Below are 21466 nucleotides of genomic sequence, written 5' to 3'. Positions count from 1 at the left end.
GGACGTAATCATCTTCTTTTTTGAAGTAACGTCTGTATTATATAAGATTAGAATATAAGATAATTAATTACAACACTTGGTTAACTAATTGGTAATTTTTTAAATTGATACAATGAATAATTGTGCAAAGTTTTCACCTTGATCCAAGAATGGGAAGGGACATGTTCAAACATTTTACCAGACAGACAGACAGAGTTTATGTGAGCTTTGTAATGACTAGATCTATAGGTAGCCTATACTTTACAAAATACATATCAAATAAAGGCTTTCATAACACACATATATATATATATATATATATATATATATATTATATATATATATATATATATATATATATATATATATATATATATATATATATATATATATATTATATACCTCCAACCTTTATTCGTATAAGCCATCCATAGACGGGGTCGAAAGAGAATCTTTTTTTTTTTTTTTTTTACGGTTGCTTTTGCTTGAACTTTTCTACAGTCAGTCGCCAGTCGATTCCTGTCTTGATATTAATTGTGGACTGTTACTATGGCTGTATTCCATCATTCCTAATATAGTTGTATTTGAAACAAATGACAAGTTCTGAACTGAGATAGGCATCTAGTTACTTCCCCATTTTCCCCCCCTTTGATTCTCTACCCCTTTCTCTTCTACTACGGCCTATGAGTCACAGATTCCGTAATCGGGGTGTCTTATCATCAAAGTATCTGACCCAAATTTTTGGCTTTCCGTAAAACATGTGAGAAGGGGGTAAGGTCAGGAGGAAGATACTTTAAACAAAAAATTTGTCAAAGTTTACTTGGTGAGGGAATGCGAGGTTGAAATCAAATTGATTTAGTCTATTGACACCACTGGTGAATGTACGTCATAAAATGGTCTAATGGTTGGTACTTGGATGTTAGTACACCGGCTCTCAAGCGGTCCTGATATGGGATCTTTTTTAGTCAAATATGACTTTTATAACTGTATTCGTCAAACACAAGAGAACTATTTTTTTCGCCTTCACTTTTTGGTTTGTATTCACTTTATATTCTAAACAAAATGATTATTAACTCATAAGAATGATAATAGTCATGCGAGTTGTCTTCTAGTCCGAAGATTAAGAAAGAGAGCAGTATTTCACGTTTGTACGCCGACCCACCCGTGACATAAATATTTTGTCACAATGAACGCAGTCAAAGCCAATGATTGTCTGGAATGAAGTTCTCTGCGTCTGTTTTCGACTGTTGATATTTTATTTAAAATTGTTTAAAAAGTGATATTAATTGAAACGAAAGAGAAAAAAACACTATAAAAGCATAAACAAGAAACCAAGGATTGAAATTCATGATCTTTTAGCATAACTGCATAGCATGAATCTCAACGTCTCATAAAACGGATCAAACTTATTATTTAAATAAATGTGTAAGTTGCAGGTGGGTAATAATTTTTACTCTACTGTCCAACTCAACGATAAAAAGGAAATAGCAATACGAGAGTCTTGTAATAAGGCAGCTTTAATTGATAGGTCCAACTCATCATACCGCTGACTGTGTGCCGACCTATCTTTTTATTGTATTTAAGATATAAAAATTGAGATACAAAGTTTTCGCCCCGTGACTTTTACGAGTGCATCCGATATGAATTCCATACACAGATCCTGCTTTTACAACCTTTTTCCTAAAACACTTTTATTGTATACACACTTTTGAATAATATCCTACTAAAACGACCGGTATCTCGCTTAAACCTTACGATTTATTAACGAATGAAGGAGCTGTGTTATTCGCATGTTATCTCTAGTTCAGGATGTTATGTCCCTTGAAGAGTTGTGAATTCAAAAGCTGTTTTCTTCTGAGGACAATTGAACACATCTCAATAAGAACTTCGGATATAGAAACTAGCAACAAAAGCAATGAGGGTAAAGAAGTACATAAGAGAAGGCTCGTGTTTAGTCGAGACCAATCAGTAGTAATAGTAGGCATCAATACTGACCTGACATTCGCTACCTTTGGGCACGTCGTACAACCTGTGACGTGGCAACGAGCTCTTGGTCTCCACTGCTCACAGGTTGCGACGTTACAGGTCTGTGTTCAGGCCTTCTACGACGTTTGGTCTCGGTTTAATGCTATCCAGGGGTCACCCAGGGCATATATGGGAGCCCTGCTTTAACAGTTCACCAGCATTTTTTTTTTCAAGTTCTTATTTGTACAATTATTTTGTGTGGATTTCTGGAGACCTTGCAGCTATATTTATTTATCCAGAAGTACCTAGCGACAGGCTATATAGGTTACACAATTCTGTGAATCGGTTTTTATCAACTTTTACTTTGCTTACTGAAAAAAATATATCGATATATCTTCAGGAGTTGACAAAGAAAATATTGGCGATACATACATAGGTGTACTCAGCTTGAGGTCACGTGTTCGCATGCATGCCGACATCTTTACGAACGCAGAGCGCCCCTCCCAATCTCAAACACACATACTTGTCAACACCTGTTTCTTGTGAACATGTTGTCGTGCACTTATTGTAACCCAGTAGATTTGAACTCGTTTGAGAACCGCTGAGTTAGTCACTTTCACCAGGACATGTTTGCCTAACATGGGACTGAATCTTTCCGACTGTTTAGTTTCTCTTTTTGTGAACAAAATATTTCAAAGTCAATTCGCTATTGCTCTGATACAAACCTATCAATTAACAGGCGCTGTCAGAAGTCTGTAGCGTTAAAAAAGGAAACGGGAAAGTTTGAACAACGGAATGTAGACATACGAGACTCCTATGTATCTCCATCCTATTAAGGGAGGCGCGGTGGCTGAGCGGTAAAGCGCTTGACTTTCGAATCGAGGTCCGGGTTCGAATCCTGGTGAAGACTGGGATTTTTAATTTCATGATCTTCGGACGCCTCTGAGTCCACCCAGCTCTAATGGGTACCTGACATCAGTTGGGGAAAAGTAAAGGTGGTTGGTCGTTGTGCTGGCCACATGACACCCTACATGGAGTGTCAGTAAAAAAACTAAGCTAGAGTATTGGTATTTTGTAATTTTCAAACTGAAGTCAATGACAGTCATCTCTTTGTTTTTTTTTTACTACAAAGCTCATAACAACTCACTCTGTCTGTCTGTCAGGTAAAAGTTTGTACAAGTTATTTCTCCCACACCCATTCTCGGATCAAGTTGAAACTTGATTATTCCTGCAGTGTTGAGATAAATGGCAGTTTTCGAGGTCACTGTCATTTATCTCAATACAGCAGGATTAAGGTACTTTTTTTTTTTTTTATAAATAATACAAAATTATATAAATTTATTAAAAATTTTAAATAAATATTTTGCTTGCTAATGTTAAGATTCGGTTTACGTTTTGTCAGCAATAAAATAAATTGGTAGGGAAAAAGAAAAGAAAGCTAAATGGAGAAATGGGGAGGGAGGGGGAAATAAAAACGAATGTAAGTAAAAACGTATAAAAAAAAAAAGAGATTTGGAAATAAATAGATACAATAATCAATGTCAAGGACGTTTTCTTGAAAGATCGTTATTACCAACTTAGAAGGAGGGATTAAAAATTACTTTACATTACAAACCAAGTGTAAGAGCTTAGAACTCAGGTTCCTCTGTGATTACAAAAGGTGCACCAAATGTTTTAAAAGATACCTTTGTTTAGCCATTCTTTTCGTATTTCGCACACCAGATACACCAAATATTATCAATGAAAATCCTCCATATGTGAAAAATGTCGACTATTGTTCCCTACTGACGCCATTTTACTTTGGTGGTCACAAAGTTTCCCCCCACATGTTTTGAGTATCCCAGCGTGCATGTAGATGTTACATATGTACTAAATGTTTTTTTTAAAATATACATATGTGTAGTGTTCTACATTAGCACATGTGTAGCAACTTCTCATACACTCTTGGCTGCGTTATGTCTTGTTATGTTTTATACTATATTTTATGTCATGTTTTATGTTACTTCAAGATCATCAAAAATTAAGCTGACTAGCAGATTTTAACTTGATTCCAACATAGTCGAAAAAAAAAAAGAGTGCAAACGAAGCATCCTGGGTTTAAAATATAGAAGCATCCTGGGTTTAAAATATAGAAAACGTTGACCTCTGAAACAGATGACCTCATTTCATCAGATGCTGTAATATAACGGAGCTTAACAATTGTTAAGGGAAACTCGTTCGTTACTTGTGCTCACGAAAATAATACTGCCGGGCTATGACCAATAGAATAGAAGAAAGAAGTCGGCAAAGAACTTTGAAATAAAATAAAAACCAAACTGGCCTCCCCAAGTAACGTTGGTATGACGTCATAAGTGTACCACCCTTCACAACATCAAGAAAACGTGTTCTATCAAAATTGTACCACTACCTGGCCATTCCTCTCTGCTTCTTTTCATTCGCGATCATCAGTGGATCTAAAACTGTTGAAAAAAGAAGCTCTGCATGATATTGGATGGTACTTACCAAAGATTGAAAGGTTAACAACTCATTCTATGTCTTTATAGGATTGCTTTAAAAAAGGGGCAATAACTAAAAACTCGATCAAGTTTTTAAACGTGTGTTTCAAAAGGTTGACTGTCTAATGATTATAATAATACTAACGAAAAGTAAAATGTAATCGCTTGATGAGACGGGAACTATAAGTGAGAACAGGTGTGAACCTTTAATAAAACAAAACTTTTTTCCTTTGATTTAAAAAAAAAAAAAGAAACAATGTTCTGAACTTTGTTAGTTTCACTCTTTGTAAAAAAAAAAATCAATTAAGCTTAACAGTTAACTAACTTGATTAAACACACACTGAAATCATTAATAATAACATTTGTATCATCATATCGCAACACACGCTCTGATTTCATACAACTGACATAAATACGAACAAACAGCACAGACACATATAAAAAGTTTAAGTGTTCAGTATCTATGTGTGTTCTGTGTTAAGTTGACTGATATGAGTGTGTAGGTATGTGTGTTGGATGATGTGTGTATGTGTGGTTGAAACAACTTGTCAAATGTTTTATAACGTACAGACGATTTCTCTGAAAAAGATAATTATACACTATTGGACATTTTTCACACAAAAAGTTTAATCACAGTAATCTACTCTTTGTTTAAACATGATACGAAGTGATTCAAATGGGCTATTTAATCCCCCCCCCCCCCACTTTGCTATTGCAGTCTTTCCTATACCTTTAGACTACTTAGAAGAAAAGAAAGCCCAACAAGAAATTAAAAAAAATATAATTTACTGGCAAAATTACAAAGCATGCAAGAGTATTCGATAATATTAGTGTGTGTGTGCGTGTTTTGTGTGTGGAGAATGTGTCTGGTTGGTATGCATTTTTTTTTACCACCTTTACTAATGTTTACAAATGTTCTATACATAGAATGTAATTATAGATAGTTGTCGTCTATTCATATAGCAGCATTACCCGTTAACGTCTCACATTTGGAAAGAATAAAGAAGGCCACTTCTGCTATTATATAACTTAAGCTGTATTATGATAACTTTGTTTTGATGCAAAATTTAGTTGTAAATAATAACTCAGTTTTAATGTAAAATTTTACTGTAAATGATAGCTCAGCATTAATGTAATATTTTGCTGTAAATGATAGCTCAGCATTAATGTAATATTTGCTGTAAATGATAGCTCAGCATTAATGTAATATTTGCTGTAAATGATAGCTCAGCATTAATGTAATATTTTGCTGTAAATGATAGCTCAGCATTAATGTAATATTTTGCTGTAAATGATAGCTCAGCTAAAATGTAATATTTTGCTGTAAATGATAGCTCAGCATTAATGTAATATTTTGCTGTAAATGATAGCTCAGCTAAAATGTAATATTTTGCTGTAAATGATAGCTCAGCTAAAATGTAAAATTTTGCTGTAAATGATAGCTCAGCTAAAATGTAATATTTTGCTGTAAATGATAGCTCAGCTAAAATGTAAAATTTTGCTGTAAATGATAGCTCAGCTAAAATGTAAAATTTTGCTGTAAATGATAGCTCAGCTAAAATGTAATATTTGCTGTAAATGATAGCTCAGCTAAAATGTAAAATTTTGCTGTAAATGATAGCTCAGCATTAATGTAATATTTTGCTGTAAATGATAGCTCAGCATTAATGTAATATTTGCTGTAAATATTAGCTCAGCATTAATGTAATATTTGCTGTAAATGATAGCTCAGCTAAAATGTAAAATTTTGCTGTAAATGATAGCTCAGCTAAAATGTAATATTTGCTGTAAATGATAGCTCAGCTAAAATGTAAAATTTTGCTGTAAATGATAGCTCAGCTAAAATGTAATATTTGCTGTAAATGATAGCTCAGCTAAAATGTAAAATTTTGCTGTAAATGATTGCTCAGCTAAAATGTAAAATTTTGCTGTAAATGATAGCTCAGCTAAAATGTAATATTTGCTGTAAATGATAGCTCAGCTAAAATGTAAAATTTTGCTGTAAATGATAGCTCAGCTAAAATGTAAAATTTTGCTGTAAATGATAGCTCAGCTAAAATGTAATATTTGCTGTAAATGATAGCTCAGCTAAAATGTAAAATTTTGCTGTAAATGATAGCTCAGCTAAAATGTAAAATTTTGCTGTAAATGATAGCTCAGCTAAAATGTAATATTTGCTGTAAATGATAGCTCAGCTAAAATGTAAAATTTTGCTGTAAATGATAGCTCAGCTAAAATGTAATAGTTTGCTGTAAATGATAGCTCAGCTAAAATGTAAAATTTTGCTGTAAATGATAGCTCAGCTAAAATGTAATAGTTTGCTGTAAATGATAGCTCAGTTTGAATGTTGAGTCGAAGAATGAAGAATCATATATGGTACATTGAACCGCTTCGGTTTCTATCGTGAAAATATCATAGGCCTACTTGTCCTAGTTCCAAGGTATAGATAAAAGCCTATATTTTCGTATTTTTTCGTCCACTGCAAGTGTGAGAACTATAGGTGAAGCAGTGAATCAGGGCTCTTCTAAATATATACATTGTTAGACATAACTTCAAAACAAATTAGAAATGTTTTATTTGAAAAGGGGAAAAAAGTATTAAAGTAATTTTTGTTTCTTTTAAGGTCAAAAGTTATTTGAAACAAAAAATAACATTACATTAAACACTTGTCCATGCTTTGAAAGGGTTTTTCATGTTAATTGAAAAAGTAATTAAATTATGGTGAGTCACTGGTTTTTCTTGGCTGGTTCACTGAACACTTCCAATGTTTTAGAGACACTTGGAGTTGAAGAGACCTTGTATTTGCTTGCCACTTCATGCTGTAGTCTGGTAGGCCTGTAGCATTGGCTCTGGGTAATGGAGAGAGGCGGGGATGGGGATAAAAAAATCAGAGGGCGAGGAACAGCTGCTCCTCCAGTCCTGGTGGGTTCAAATTCAGTTCAGTAGCTGCTTATGCAATAAGAATTGATAATTCGAAGACAAAATGGTGGAAATGCGCATAAACTGATAAACTGCCATAAACCCACTTTATAGCAGAAGTCATAACCTGCCGTAAATTAAAATCTAACGTTATAGCATTGGTTAGCTACATGTTTCTGTTGATCAGTTCAGTCCATTGTCTCTTTATCGTCTGCTATTCTCGGTCCTACCTAAAGTGAGACTTATTACCCCCCACACACACTGTTGTTGTTGTCTTCTAATTGATTATTAACACTGTCTCAGTTTTTCAGGTTTACTGGGCTCTGTAGGAAGTTAAACATGTAAACTTTATTAAGCCCGTGCAAATAATACTGCGATCTCTGGGTTTAAACCTAGGCATCCAATTACTTAGGGTATGATTATTTTTGTGTGTGTATGCGCTCATGTTACAACGCAGCTCTGTAATGATACATTCAAATGTGTTTTTACAATTTTTCAGTTTGCTAAAATGTTACTTTTGGTAATATTAAAATGGTATGTTTACATGAGCTCCAACAGACTACAGAGATGTTTAGTTCAATTTGCCAAAGCTGGGTATGAAATTATTTCTTTTCTAAGGTCTAAAAAAAAGGCGCCTGTAAAAATTAAATATGTGTCGTATATACCGTTACCTATTTTACCACAGGGCACGTATCCCGTATAGGAGACGAACGTAAGCCAAAAAGCTGTCTCTTTTTTGGTGAGCTGAAAGGTGGTCGACGTAACAGAGTGTCCCACCGCCCCACAGAAACGCTTTAAAGACCAGCTTAGGCGCCAACTTAGGGATACACATTTGAGACCAAAAGAAAATCCACTGCCGAGGACGGACGCAAACGGCGAAAAGAAAATCTAAATCAACCACCTGCGGACAATGGTTATGCTTGCCCTTGATGTGGCAAAATATGTAGGTCACAGCTGCGGCTGTGTAGCCACGGGAAATAACTGCATTCCTCATTAATCTTCGGACTCGAAGACAAGCGTTATTATTATTATTATTATTTCACCACGAGAGATCGGCTTGGATAGTCACGTAATCAAAAGATCACAGGGGTCATAGCGAAGGCGTGTAATCAAATGATTCATATCTGATTAGAACCGTGCATGTAAATTAACATGCATGTAAATCCAAGCCTGTGGTTCGCCATTAGGTCATCGTAACATTGACCAAACACATTAATTCTGGCTCACGTCTGGTCCAACTTGTTAGGTCAGTTTCCTAGCGACTCTTTATAATTGAGCAGAGTTCTGATAACGTAAACTGGTAAAAGTGCTCTCAATACCTGCTGGTCGTCTTACCTCCCAACGTCACTGTGTCACCGAGTCATTGATTTGTCACTCTCTCCTGTTACCTCGAGGCCATGTCCCGTATTGTCTTATCAACTAACTCACGACTAACTTAAAAGCTCAACTCCTTCAGATCAAAAAATTACAGAGTTCAAAGGAAACGAATTTCCTTTTTGTGCTATAGTCTTTGAGGATTTGCGATCAGTTCATCCATCCATCCCAGTGGCGTTAAAGCGCATGGAGGGCTCTGGCCTGCTTTAACACATCCTTCCATTCAGATCTCTCTTGAGCTTTTCGTCTCCACATCATCAATATATCGTATTTGTGATCCGCCTTTGGGTCGCCTACCTTTTGTTTTTGCCGGTATACTATTTTTGCTCCTCTATAATCTACAATTCTTTCATGGTGAACGACCCAGCGAAGTCTGTTTTATTTTTTATTTTTTTGTGATCAATGATTTTTTAGAATGTTTTGGTATTTTTTCTTGTTACAAAAACTAATGTTGGTGTTGTTTACTTGTTGACATGTTTCGGACGTTCCTTTAGACTTTGATATTATTACATCCAAACCCAACCTCCAGCAGGACGACGGCGGGGGGGGGGGGGTAACAGCGGGCAGGGTTCGAACGCGGGACTATCGAGACGACAGCCCAGAGCGCATATCACACGACGTAGCAGCCATGGTGGCATTGAGACTAGTACAGATGTTAATGAAAGAATTGGCACAAATCTACGTCATCTGGGTTATAATGTAGAATGTAGAGCATGTCAGTCACGTTCAGTGTCTTCAATACTCCAGGTGCCTACCCAGTGCTTTGCATTTCAATATCTTTGTGGAAAGAGGAGGAGGTTTGGTATCTAGGAGAAGATTTTCATGTTGCCTTTAAACGCTCAACAAACACAGCTCAAGTCAAATTTCAAATTCAAAATCCCTCGCTTAGATAGTAAGCGGCCCACTCAGCCACATCCTACTCGGAAAATTTGAACACCCTTCACCTTCATTGACCTCAATAAAACACAGCAATGTAGTCTCACCTTCATTGACCTCAATAAAACACAATGTAGTCTCACATTCATTGACCTCAATAAAACACAACAATGTAGTCTCACCTTCATTGACCTCAATAAAACACAACAATGTAGTCTCACCTTCATTGACCTCAATAAAACACAACAATGTAGTCTCACCTTCATTGACCTAAATAAAACACAACAATGTAGTCTCACCTTCATTGACCTCATTGAAACACAACAATGTAGTCTCACCTTCATTGACCTAAAAAAACAACAACACAACAATGTAGTCTCACCTTCATTGACCTCAAACCCCCCCCCAACAATGTAGTCTCACCTTCATTGACCTCATAAAAAGCACAACAATGTAGTCTCACCTTCATTGACCTCAATAAAACTCAACAATGTAGTCTCAGCTACATTGACCTCAATAAAACTTAACAATGTAGTCTCACCTTCATTGACCTCAGTAAAACACAACAATGTAGTCTCACCTTCATTGACCTCAAAAAAAGCACAACAATGTAGTCTCACCTTCATTGACCTCAATAAAACTCAACAATGTAGTCTCACCTTCATTGACCTCAATAAAAATCAAAAATGTAGTCTCACCTTCATTGACCTCAATAAAACTCAACAATGCAGTCTCACCTTCATTGACCTCAATAAAACTCAACAATGTAGTCTCACCTTCATTGACCTCAATAAAACTCAACAATGCAGTCTCACCTTCATTGACCTCAATAAAACTCAACAATGCAGTCTCACCTTCATTAATCTCCAACCTTGGAATGAAAATAAATTATTGGCTGAAATCGCGAAAAAGAAATCACGTGACAAGGGGGAGACGGAAGGATGGAGAGAGAAGAAATAGAGATATTATGAGGAGGTGTAAAAGAGAACAAAGGGATCAATGGATTGACATGAAAAGAGAATAAAGAGATGGAGAAAAAAAGTGAATTAAAAAAAAAAGAGATTAAGAGAGAGATACTTAAAGAGTTATAAAATAATGAAAAAAGAGAAGGAGAGAGATAAAGATTGACAGAAAACGAGAGAGAAAAATAAAATAAAAGAGAGAATAAGAGAAATAGATTGAGAGAGAGAGAGAGAGAAAAGGTTTATAGAGTATAAAAAGAGAATAAGAGATAAGGGAGGAACCGAAAGAGAGAAATAATTAAAAAATAAGAGACAAAAAGAGAATGAGATAAAAAGAGAAAGAAAGATAATAAGAAAAGAATAAGAGAGAAAGAGAGAGCGAGAGAGACAGTGCTCTAAAAGAAAGCTAAAAGGACAAGTAATTTAAGACAGAATGACACACACACAAAGTGGCCAGCTGGCATTTCGCTGATGTTTTGTTTCACACAGAACACACTTTATTGACTAATAAAAGTAACAGCCACTCTAATTTGAATATCGCTCTTTTGTATGCTTTCATTCTGACATCACCGAGTACTGCCGCGAGCAGTGACATGTTAAGAATAATTTCCCTAAATAATTCAGCCCTAGAATGACATGCCTTGACTGTAGCGTAAATATTCAGGGGAGTTAACTGCTATACTTAACTACGTACGTTTGTCATAGTATTTCAACAATGGCATCTCGTGTTATTGCAATCTGTTTACTGACTACATTCTACTAAATATCCACACCTTTGACACGGAGAGATATTTTATGTACCTAACAAAACAAAAGTGTATTTTTACGTCTGGGAAGGAAAGGTGTGATCATAAACTTGACCTGATGTTTTGTTCAACACATCAACAGCTTGAACCGAGATCCTACTCGAGTCCCATCAAGTAAACATCTCGCACTACATTTTGTTTTATTGACTTTCGATATCCCCCCATCTCCTATTTATTCTTTACCACAAATCAGCGATTTTGTCAACTGTTGCTGCCTGGTCATGTGAAATGCGTTTCTGTCTTAACGATCGTGAAGAGTCCCACAGAAGGTAGGAAGCGTGGTCGAGAGGCTAAGTACGCTTGAACTTGGCTTGGAAGGGGACTCGAGGTTCGACTCCCAATTCGAGCAGAGCGCCTAAAGGCAGCACGGAAATCCTTCTACCAGATACCCCCATCCGCCCCACTGGTCCATAGCGCTCTGAGCATGCTATACGCATGAAAGTAGCGCCATATAATTATTAAGGTACAGGCTAGGGTTTCAGTTTTGAAGCCTCGTATTTCCACTGCTTAGAGGAGTTTAAAAAAAAAACCAACAGATCTAGATTAAAATACCCAGTAACAGAATCACCGTGGTACTAGAATTATGTAAAGAGACTGTAAATTCCATTGTCTTGTTTAAGCTAGATATATTGGTTTCAAGTGTAAGTATGTCATAAAAAAATAGTTGCAAGCCCTAAATGTGGGTCATGACAGTACCATACTCAAGTCAAACAGTGATACTGTGACACTTTATAATCACCTACCAATGGTATATTATATCCACAAAACATAGTCAGGGAGGAATCAAGATTTTGGAGATTTATCAAGATAGTAAAAGATCATTAAATACGAGCGGAACTGATGGTGTAGTAACTTTGGTGTTGAAGTGAAGACTGAAAGAAAGAGAGAGTTCATATCACGGTCAAGATTTAAATTTGTTGATATTTACGAGTGTACCTGACCAGATAAAAAGTCATTGGTCATAGGACTGACTACACGGTTACTTTTTAAATTGAACTACATTATTAATTATTTATCAATAGACTTTGGCGCACTGGTAGGCAAGCTCTCTCCATAGAGATCGGTCATAGGCAATGTCCACAGCCTCTTCCCAGTTGGTGCCCACGGATTTCGAGTTTTTAAAAAAGGAACGGACATATTTTTTTTTGCTTCCTTTTTTCGGCCTCCATGTTATGGCTGTTTTTAAGGAACGTGATGCATTTTTTACAAAGCTTATATCAACTCACTCTTTCCTTTTGTCTGTCTGGTAAAAAGTTTAAACATGAGTTTTCTCCCACTTTCTGATCATGTTGAAACTTTGTACCAAACAAATATTCGTTGTACCTAGCAAAACTTGAATCAATTAAAACAAGTAATAAATTAGTTAATTAATTATTAGTAATTAATTATATTGTTTGATATCAAAATAAGGTAAGTAAGTGCTATTTAATGAGAGATGTAGATGCACTTATGGATTTATTCCCCCTCATTACGTTTGTCAAGTTTTTTTTTCCCACTTCCCATTCTCGGATCAAGTAGAAATTTTTCATAATTATTAGTTATCGACGATGATGTACGAATCAATTAAAAAAAAATTAAACAATCAGTTAGTTGTAATTAATTAATTGTTTCATATAGCAGAGGGGAGCTATACCCTTGCATCTTGTAATTAATATCATCATTTAAATAATATCAGTAATTAGCAGTTCATTTCTTTGTTTTTAAAAGAAGTATTCTTTTTTAAATGTTCCTTGTTCTCATTTGAAACTAACAAAATGAATGTTATCTCTAAGTAGGAAGTGCTGGCTTAAGCTTCTAGACATTTGAGTTGTCATTAATGAATAACAATTAGCAGCCTTTAAGATACTGCTTCTGGAGCACTGAGCATACTTTACTGCTCAGCATTTATGTACGTGGTGAGAGAAATACTATTGCAGGTATTTTTGTAAAGTTTATATGAAGTCACTCTGTCTGGTAAAAAGTTTATACTCTTTATTTCTCTAACACCCTATCTCGGATCAAATTGAAATTAATATAAATATTTCTGACAAAACAAAAATTAATTTTTAAAAATAATTAAGTAATTAACCACTGGCAATTGGTTTTTTGTATCGAACAAGGGATAGAAATAGTACTTGACAGTTGTGGTGATATAAGTTGCATTAGTCCACTTCATAGGTCCTGGCTTAAAAGTTTGAAACTAACAAAAATAACTATAAAACCGTCCAGTTTCCTAAGCACTTCGCTGGCACAGTGGTTAGCATCTTGGTTTAAGGAGGCTTGAGCCCTTGAATTCGAATTCAAGTCATGCAACTTTTAAAAAAAAAAATATACAATGCATTTAAAAAGTGATCATAGTAACATTCACCCAGATACCACCTTTTCCTCCCCCCCCCCCACTCCCCGTTTTTTTTTTTCCAAACTGGTCCATTGAGAAACTAAAAGCATGAATATGCGCAAAACAAGAACAATTGGTAAAAATATTTCTAATCGCAAACTTATTATTGTTAGTCAAGTCTATTACAAATTTAATAACATGAGTGAGGCAAACTCAGCTTTTTTTTTTTTTGTGTGCAAGCTCGACTCATACAGATATCTCAATACAAGTACCTCAATAGTTTTCCTCTACATGAATTATTTCCCTTTGGAGTACAAACCTTAGACCTAGAAATATAAAGACTGGACATCAAAAGATTTTTTTTACATTTTCTTGTTATTGTCTCACAGATATTGATAAAAAAACAATGTGAGCACTTTGGAGGCCAACTTTCATTTCTGTTGGTGTGTATGTGTTGTTCTGAGTTGGCAATGTTTGCTGGCATTCAACTGAAGCTAAATGTTTCTCTTGTTTGTCTCTGCTAGTAGAAGTACATCCGCAGCTAATGCAAACAATGGCTTTCTTTTTTTAATTTTATAGTTTCGAATCGTCTCTTGTCGGAGGTCAGGGTCATACAGTAACGTGAGATGGGGCTGAGGCGGGGTGTTGACAAAAACTGAAGGTGTCTAATTGTCACGTCTGCTAGTTTCAAGACATAAAATGAAGAAGAAAACAAGTTTACTATTATGATTTAAAAAAAAAAATTAAAACCAAGTTTATCTAAAGGGAAGAACCGCAAAATGACTACCATTTCTTCATACTGCAATGTTTAACTCCCTTTTTCAATATAAAAAAATTAATAAATTACCAATAATTGGTTATTTTTTAAAATTGATTCGTGTAACGTCATTGTCTATGATTAATTGTGCAAGATTTCAACTGGAATGGGAAGAGGGTAGAAGAACATAGCCACGGTATGTACCAGACTGACATAGTGAGTAGAGTAGTCAAGTTTGAAGAACATTAGTTTGGTTACAGAGAATGTACATAATTGAAATATCTTTTGTTATAGAAATCATTTCAACAGTCCACTCTTTGTCTACTTTAGCTTTGACTTTTTTTTTTTTTACTATCCTTTTTTTCTTTACCTTTACCTATCCCTTAGTGTGTTGGACCGTTGGGGCACCAAGCAAGACTCGTCAACCGTCTTTCTCCATTCTTCCCTGTCTTTCGCTTTGTTTGGAACCTCCTTCAATGGCATTCTATTATGTTGTCCTCCCATCGCTTTCTCTGTCTTCCTCTTCTTCTTTTTCCTGGTACTGTTCCCTGAAAGAAGGTCTTTGCGAGCCCCGAAGATCTTGTAATATGGCCATAGATTTTAAGCTTGCGTTTTTTTTTACTATAGTTAGCAGGTCATCATGGCATCCTACCAGCGTTAATAATTGGACCCAATAAAGTAAAGCCGGTTGGTCGTTGTGCTGGCCACATGACACCCTGCTCGTTAACCGTTGGCAGAAGAAACAAATGACCTAATCATCAATAAAAATTAAATTAACCAATTTGTTAATTTAACCATTGCTCATTCATTATTCTGTTTGGTATCGAAGTGGTGGTATAAGCTGAATTAGCTCCCTTTATAGGTCGCCGCTTTAAAGTAAGTTCGAAACAACAATAGATAACTCTACTATCTTTTCCCAACTGATGCAGATCAGTGATAGGATCATAGCGTAATGAAAAAGTTAAAAGCATGATATAGCGCTAAGCAAAAACACTTAGTAACAATATTTCTAATCGCACAGATTTATTGCTGTTGGCGTAGATCTATTACAAATGTAATTACATGGCTGATCCAAACTAATAGATTCATTACATTTCTTAAAGCCCGTTTTTAAAAAAGTATTTTTCTTGTTTTTCTTTTTTTTTTTATTCTTCTCCTACCCCACTGTTGTACGTTGGTGAATTATTTTGTCTATCACCTACCCGTGGTACATAATAAATAATGTCAATCTAGATATCTGCTTGAGTTGAATACAGATATAATTACATCAAAGTAGGTCCCAGACTTCTCTCGTAGTGCAGAATACAAAAACAACAAAAAACATCCTAAAATAAACATTAAAAAAACAACTAAACTCTGTCAACCGGCGTTCATTCTGTTTATACTCATTTCCTCTCTGATGTCACCCCCTAACAACAAGTACTGTGCACGGAATGCGATAAATGGAAACTCATGCATTATGTCATAAACACACTTCTACCGAAATGGCATTCGATGCACCATTTATTGATTGAGTGAAAAATTCATATGTTAACATATGACAAGGCCTCTTAAGTATCAATTCTCTGCATGGCTAACAGTAGGCCTATGCACGCTGTATTCAACAGAACATGCCTCTATCAGAATAGAAAGCAATTTAGTGAGCTGTAAATTTCCTTCTCTAGTTACTGAATATTATAAAACACAAAGTTCCAAAAACAGTTATAACCTCCAATCTTTTTCTCTGAGATAGCTGAAAGGCATCGTGGGTATTAAACTCGATCTAGGTCTATAAACTCAGCCGTCTGCTCGTAACCACTCCAGAAGGATAGAAAGTGTTTTCTCACTCTAGCAACCAATGAGGAATTAGCTCAGCTGTTTCAAAATAAAATTAATTTCCTTGCAGACATATTGACAATAAGAATGGTGAGGACTGCATGACTCTCTATTACTGATTATTCTATTACATTTTTCACATAATTCATTCTCTTTCAAGTCTTTGAAAGCACTTTTTGTTTTCTGGTCCACGCAACCTAGATCTAAGTTCGAGTCCATAACAGTTGGAAACTAAAATTCGAGTGTTGACCATTATGTAAATTATTGTAGATCTAGAATAATCTAGATACTTCATCTGCTATTCAAAAGCTAGAGGTGTCGTGTTGACATCCAGGTGGATACTGAATATACTGACTATTTTTTTTTTATCCAGCTAACAAATCTACGGCGTCATCTTTGGGAAAGTAAAAAAAAAATAAAAAAATTGGCAGACGATGACCTTGACATTGACTTGGGGGATTAAAGATGAAGAGCAATTAGGGTTAACCTACCTTCCCCGAATCTGCGCTAGCGGGCTAATCACTTTGGTTAATGAAGCCATCAACTTAATTGCGCACTGTTAATTAGGTCCGTACGTGTGTATGTTTGTTTGTAGACTTCTCCATGACATCATCGTTGTGTTAACCTACTGTGTAGCAGCCACTCCATCTCTGACTCCCGATCCGTAGCGGTGTTACGACTATGTTGATAAAGAGCTAAAAATAGACCTAGACACTTGACATCATCAACGAATGTTATTATTTGAGAGACGGACGCTCACTTCACCCTAATCATCACTTAATCATCACTTAATCATCACTTGTTGAGGGCGTTAAGTTGAACGCATTAATCATAAGTATACATAAAATAGAGGGATAATTACTCAACGTTTTAGACTGTGCAGTCCTTTGCCTTTCTTTGAATCTCATCAAACAAACAAACAAACACGTGCATTATTTTTGCTGGCACCGGCTTCCTTCTTTTGGGGAAGTGAGACATGAAACGCGTGCCTGCCGAACTGAGAGTTCGAATCCCGTTGAATCATCTCAGTTTTCTTCGCTGAAACTCTTTTGTGACGAGGCGACCTGCTAAGACTAATCTCTTAGAGCACGTGTAAGGAATTGGGCATCTGTCTCCACGAAAAGTCCACAACTGAGATGATACCAGAGCGCTCTGGAAATTCGAAAAATTAAATGTTGAAAAAATATAAAAGTGAAGCCCTGACAGTAGTCAGTAGGAAAAAAAAAGACAATACGTTGTACTTATCAAATAAGTTTTTGGTAAAGTCTTTTTTTTTTCTACGCTGTTGGTAATGTCAGGATGGCTGCCTGGTCGCGCGGTTTGCGCGCTGGACTGTCGTTTGGATTTATCGATGGTCCCGCGTTCAAACCCTGCCCGCTCCGATCTCCCGTTGTCCTGCGGGAGGTTTGGACTAGGAAGTAAACTATCCTCAACTCTGAAGGAACATCCGAAACATGTCACACATTTTGCAAACAACAGGGCCGGATGTAAGCATGTGGAGACCCCTGGGCAAGATATGTTATAAATCGGAACTAGCCGTGGTTAACACCCCTAGCTCTAGTTTCGTTGTTAGCAAATGTAATGGTGAAATTTTATGCAGCTTTGTACTAACTTTCCTGTTTAGAGTTTATGATTGGGATATTTTTTATAGATAAAAAATAATATTTTTCTCAGTGAAAGATCGAGCTTCATCAGTTGTTACACTTGCCATCTTGTTTCAAGCCTACCCAACACTCAGAGATTGTGTTTTCAATTGAGTGTATTGATGTATAGCCAATGAGCATAATCTTTGTTTACTTGAAACTTTTTATACTGAAAAAGTTTCTATCATTTATATAGATATTATTTTTAATTTTTGCATTTTTCTATGTATATACTGTGGGCATACCTGTAGGTGTCGGCGGGCCGTATAAAACACGCCGGTGGGCCGCATGTGGCTCGCGGCCCGTAATTTGCCCACCCCTGTGGTAGAAGGTCATAAAAGCTAATAGAAATATCCCACATTTTCTGATGACCCAATTTACAATGTTTTTTGAATATTTTAAGATATTCTATTTTGAGCTGCTCTTCTACAAATGAATGAAATATTCCATTATTTCCACCCAAAAGTTTTCTCTGGGATACGCAATTTTCCATAAGTTGGTATATCAATTCCTCAATAGTTTCAAATGATTTCTAAGTCCCATTATCATCTTCACATTTCGCCCCTTTTTATATTTTTTAATCCGTGCAAATAATCAAAGAATTACCTGTATACTTATGGTTCAGTTTAAGTAGACTTCTGAAACAGCCAGTTTGAGCATGTTGTGATACCTGGTGAGCAGGTTTACACACACACACACACACACAGTACTTAACCTCAACAGCGATCAATCTTTTTAAAAATGTCTATCTACGCAGCTTGACCTTGACATTGATGGTGATTTATCTGGTTCAGACAAAGGGTCACTGTAGTCTTAACGTAAACTAATGCTTTATGTGTTATATTTGAAAGCAATCATTTGATATTTAACAGGCAATATTAGGCCTAATCCTGAAAGTTATAAAGGGATGTCATTTTGAAAATATGTTTGTTTCCTTTAAGATGATTATCGCTCCAAATTTATAGAAACAAGTAAATGCGTGTGTCTCACAAAATATTCAATTTTTGGAACATTTAAAAAATGTGTTTGGACCAGGATAGAGGTCATCGGGTCATCAGAATCGGTTAAAATCTTGAATTGGATGGTCAATAAACATTGGTTTTGAAGATTTTGTGTTTGTATTTTACTTGTAGATATTTATTTAACAGTCTCATCAGATCTACGTGAACAACACAACTACCGACACTCGACACTGCAAGTTTTAATTAGAGTGAAATTGTTTTCAACGAGTTTTATTGACATTCTAGCTTTAATGATTTGACCCAATAGTTTCACCAATCCATTGACGTCCAATCATCGCTTCCTACAACAATTATTCCTTTGACGTCCTGTGCCAATTAAGTAGATTTTTCTAGACGTGATATAATAAATAATAATCTTTCCTGTGACCCCTGTAGAAGTGATCTAAGATGAAGGAGGCGCGGTGGCTGAGTGGTTAAGTGTTTCGTTTCCTCACCAACCCGGGCACCCACTTCGACCACATCAAGAGTTCACATAACACTCAATGATTTCACTTGTAAGTCTCTGTCTTAGAGCGTAGGATTATAGAAGCTCTGTATTTTTACACAAAGCTTATTGTTACGTTTTGACACGCATTCGCACCATTCCACCTTTACACTACGATGCGTACGTAACACTTCTATCAACTCACTCTGTCTGGTACAAAGTTTTCACCTTGTTTTTTTCTCCCACTTCCCATTCTCGGATCAAGTTGAAACTTGACACAATTGATCACTGTACCTAAAAAAACATGAATCAATAAAAAAAAATTATGAGTGATAATAGTTTTGTTTGATTTTGAAAAGGGAAAATAAATCCTACATTATTGAGATATATGGTCTTAAATATGGAGTTCTTCCCATTAGATTTGCTTTTTCTTTTAAAAAATGTAAATAATATTTTGATAGTTTTATACTTGTAACGTTAGTAAACTTCCCATTTCAGACTATGCGATCTATAGGGTAGATGATATTAGGGTCATCTGTTTCTTTGGCCAACGGTTAATTAGCAGGGTGTTATGTGGCCAGCAGAACGACTAATCACCTTTACTTTCCCCAACTTAAGTTAGATGCTTCTTTCAGTTTTTTAATGTAAATATTTGGTTTGTTCCATATAAATTTAAGTGTACTATACTCAGTGATGGTTGGGAGGAAGTTATTACTTGCCCCTAACCTTATATTTGTCACGACCGAAGATGAACTCGTGACCAGATCAGACATTATCTCAGTTAAATTAGCTTCAGATAATAGGCTAACAAAACACTGTGTATGATGCAGCCAACAGTATGACTAACTCCTATGCTATGTTTATATTTAGTATATGACATGTTTATATTTAGTGTAAACACATTCTCCGCAGATTATTGTTTTCAAATATACAATAGACGTCTTATTTTGAATGCATACGTCATGGCTATTTATTTGATTAGTTCATCGCCCGCTTCACTTTACAAAGCTCTTCGCTCATTCGTTAGCATTAGATGGCCACTGATTGAGATGTGGATGTTCAATATGGTCTCATTATTTAAAATATTTGTATATATTAAGGTATCATAGAAGACAAGGAAACTAACAAACTTGAAAACATTTTTTTTTTTACGTTACATGAAACTGTTCTAGTTATTAAATACATTCTATCACAGGTAAGAAGTTTATAGAAGTTAGCTGAAAGAAATAAGGTTTAGAGTGAGACATGTTTAAGATTTTGTTTGTCAGACGTGCTGATTTGTGTTCTATTTTAATAACAACTCAATGTTCATCTTTATTAATATATATATCTTTGTGATTCATACATATAGATTGGAATAATTTAAATAGGCATATACCTTTGTATTGAGCGTTTGCCTTCTGGTTGTCTTGCTAAAACATATTCTGTAGATTTTTTCCATTGCCATAATTTAAAACTATTTATTGAAGATTTTCACTCCATAAGTAGCACACTTAATGGTGTATCCGTAGAATCAAATTTCTAGCCTCTTCCTTTTGAAACTCAATTTAAAAAAAAATTGGTTGGCCTTGAAGTTTAATTTAAAGTCAACAACATTGTTTAAATTAAGACACACACACACACACACACATTAATTCTGATACAAATCTCTAAGCGATATTTGATTGGTTGAGTTTCTAAAATAACGATGCTTTTTTTTTTTTACTATTCCAGTTGAAATTTTCCACTAAGAACAAGCTCCAAAGACATCCCGGATACAAAACTTATTTTTCTGAGTTCTTTTGGCCAAAGTGTTACCAGGCACATAGTTCTGGGGAAGTGCTCACACTCTTCTAAAGTCAAGGTCGCCAGTCAACATGAGTAAATCTTCGAATCACGTGCAGCTGTACGTCAGAGCAGGCTGGGATGGCACTGGATACGGTGCTTGCCCTTTCTGCCAGAGGTTCTACATTGTTCTAGATCTCAAGGCCAAAGGTCACGCACTGACCTATGATATAATCTCGGTGAACACGGCCAGGCCGCCACCAGAGTTCAGAAAATTTGCTAACAGACTTCCGGTGTTGAAACATGACGATGAGGTAAATAGTAGAAGAAAATACTTGACCTAGATTG

The 21466-nt window shown here is 35.7% G+C and overlaps 1 protein-coding gene across 2 annotated transcripts in view; it reads left to right on the top strand.

The window, feature by feature from the left end:
• The window catches only part of LOC106063133 (chloride intracellular channel protein 4-like), a 31529-nt gene that overhangs the window by 5182 nt on the left and 4881 nt on the right, over positions 1–21466 (top strand). The window contains exons 1-2 of one of the 2 annotated variants that reach the window (XM_056007946.1): positions 20343–20549; positions 21068–21432. In XM_056007946.1, coding sequence (XP_055863921.1) covers positions 21211–21432 — 222 coding nt within the window. In that variant the 5' untranslated portion in view covers positions 20343–20549; positions 21068–21210. Of the gene's footprint in view, positions 1–20342; positions 20550–21067; positions 21433–21466 lie in introns of those variants that run through there. The other variant, XM_056007945.1, reaches the window with a different exon arrangement.

The sequence above is a fragment of the Biomphalaria glabrata genome, chromosome 13 (genome assembly GCF_947242115.1).
Source record: "Biomphalaria glabrata chromosome 13, xgBioGlab47.1, whole genome shotgun sequence".
NCBI classification, from domain to species: domain Eukaryota; kingdom Metazoa; phylum Mollusca; class Gastropoda; family Planorbidae; genus Biomphalaria; species Biomphalaria glabrata.
Note: the sequence above shows the minus strand (reverse complement) of the source record. Positions and strands in the feature narration are given on the sequence as shown.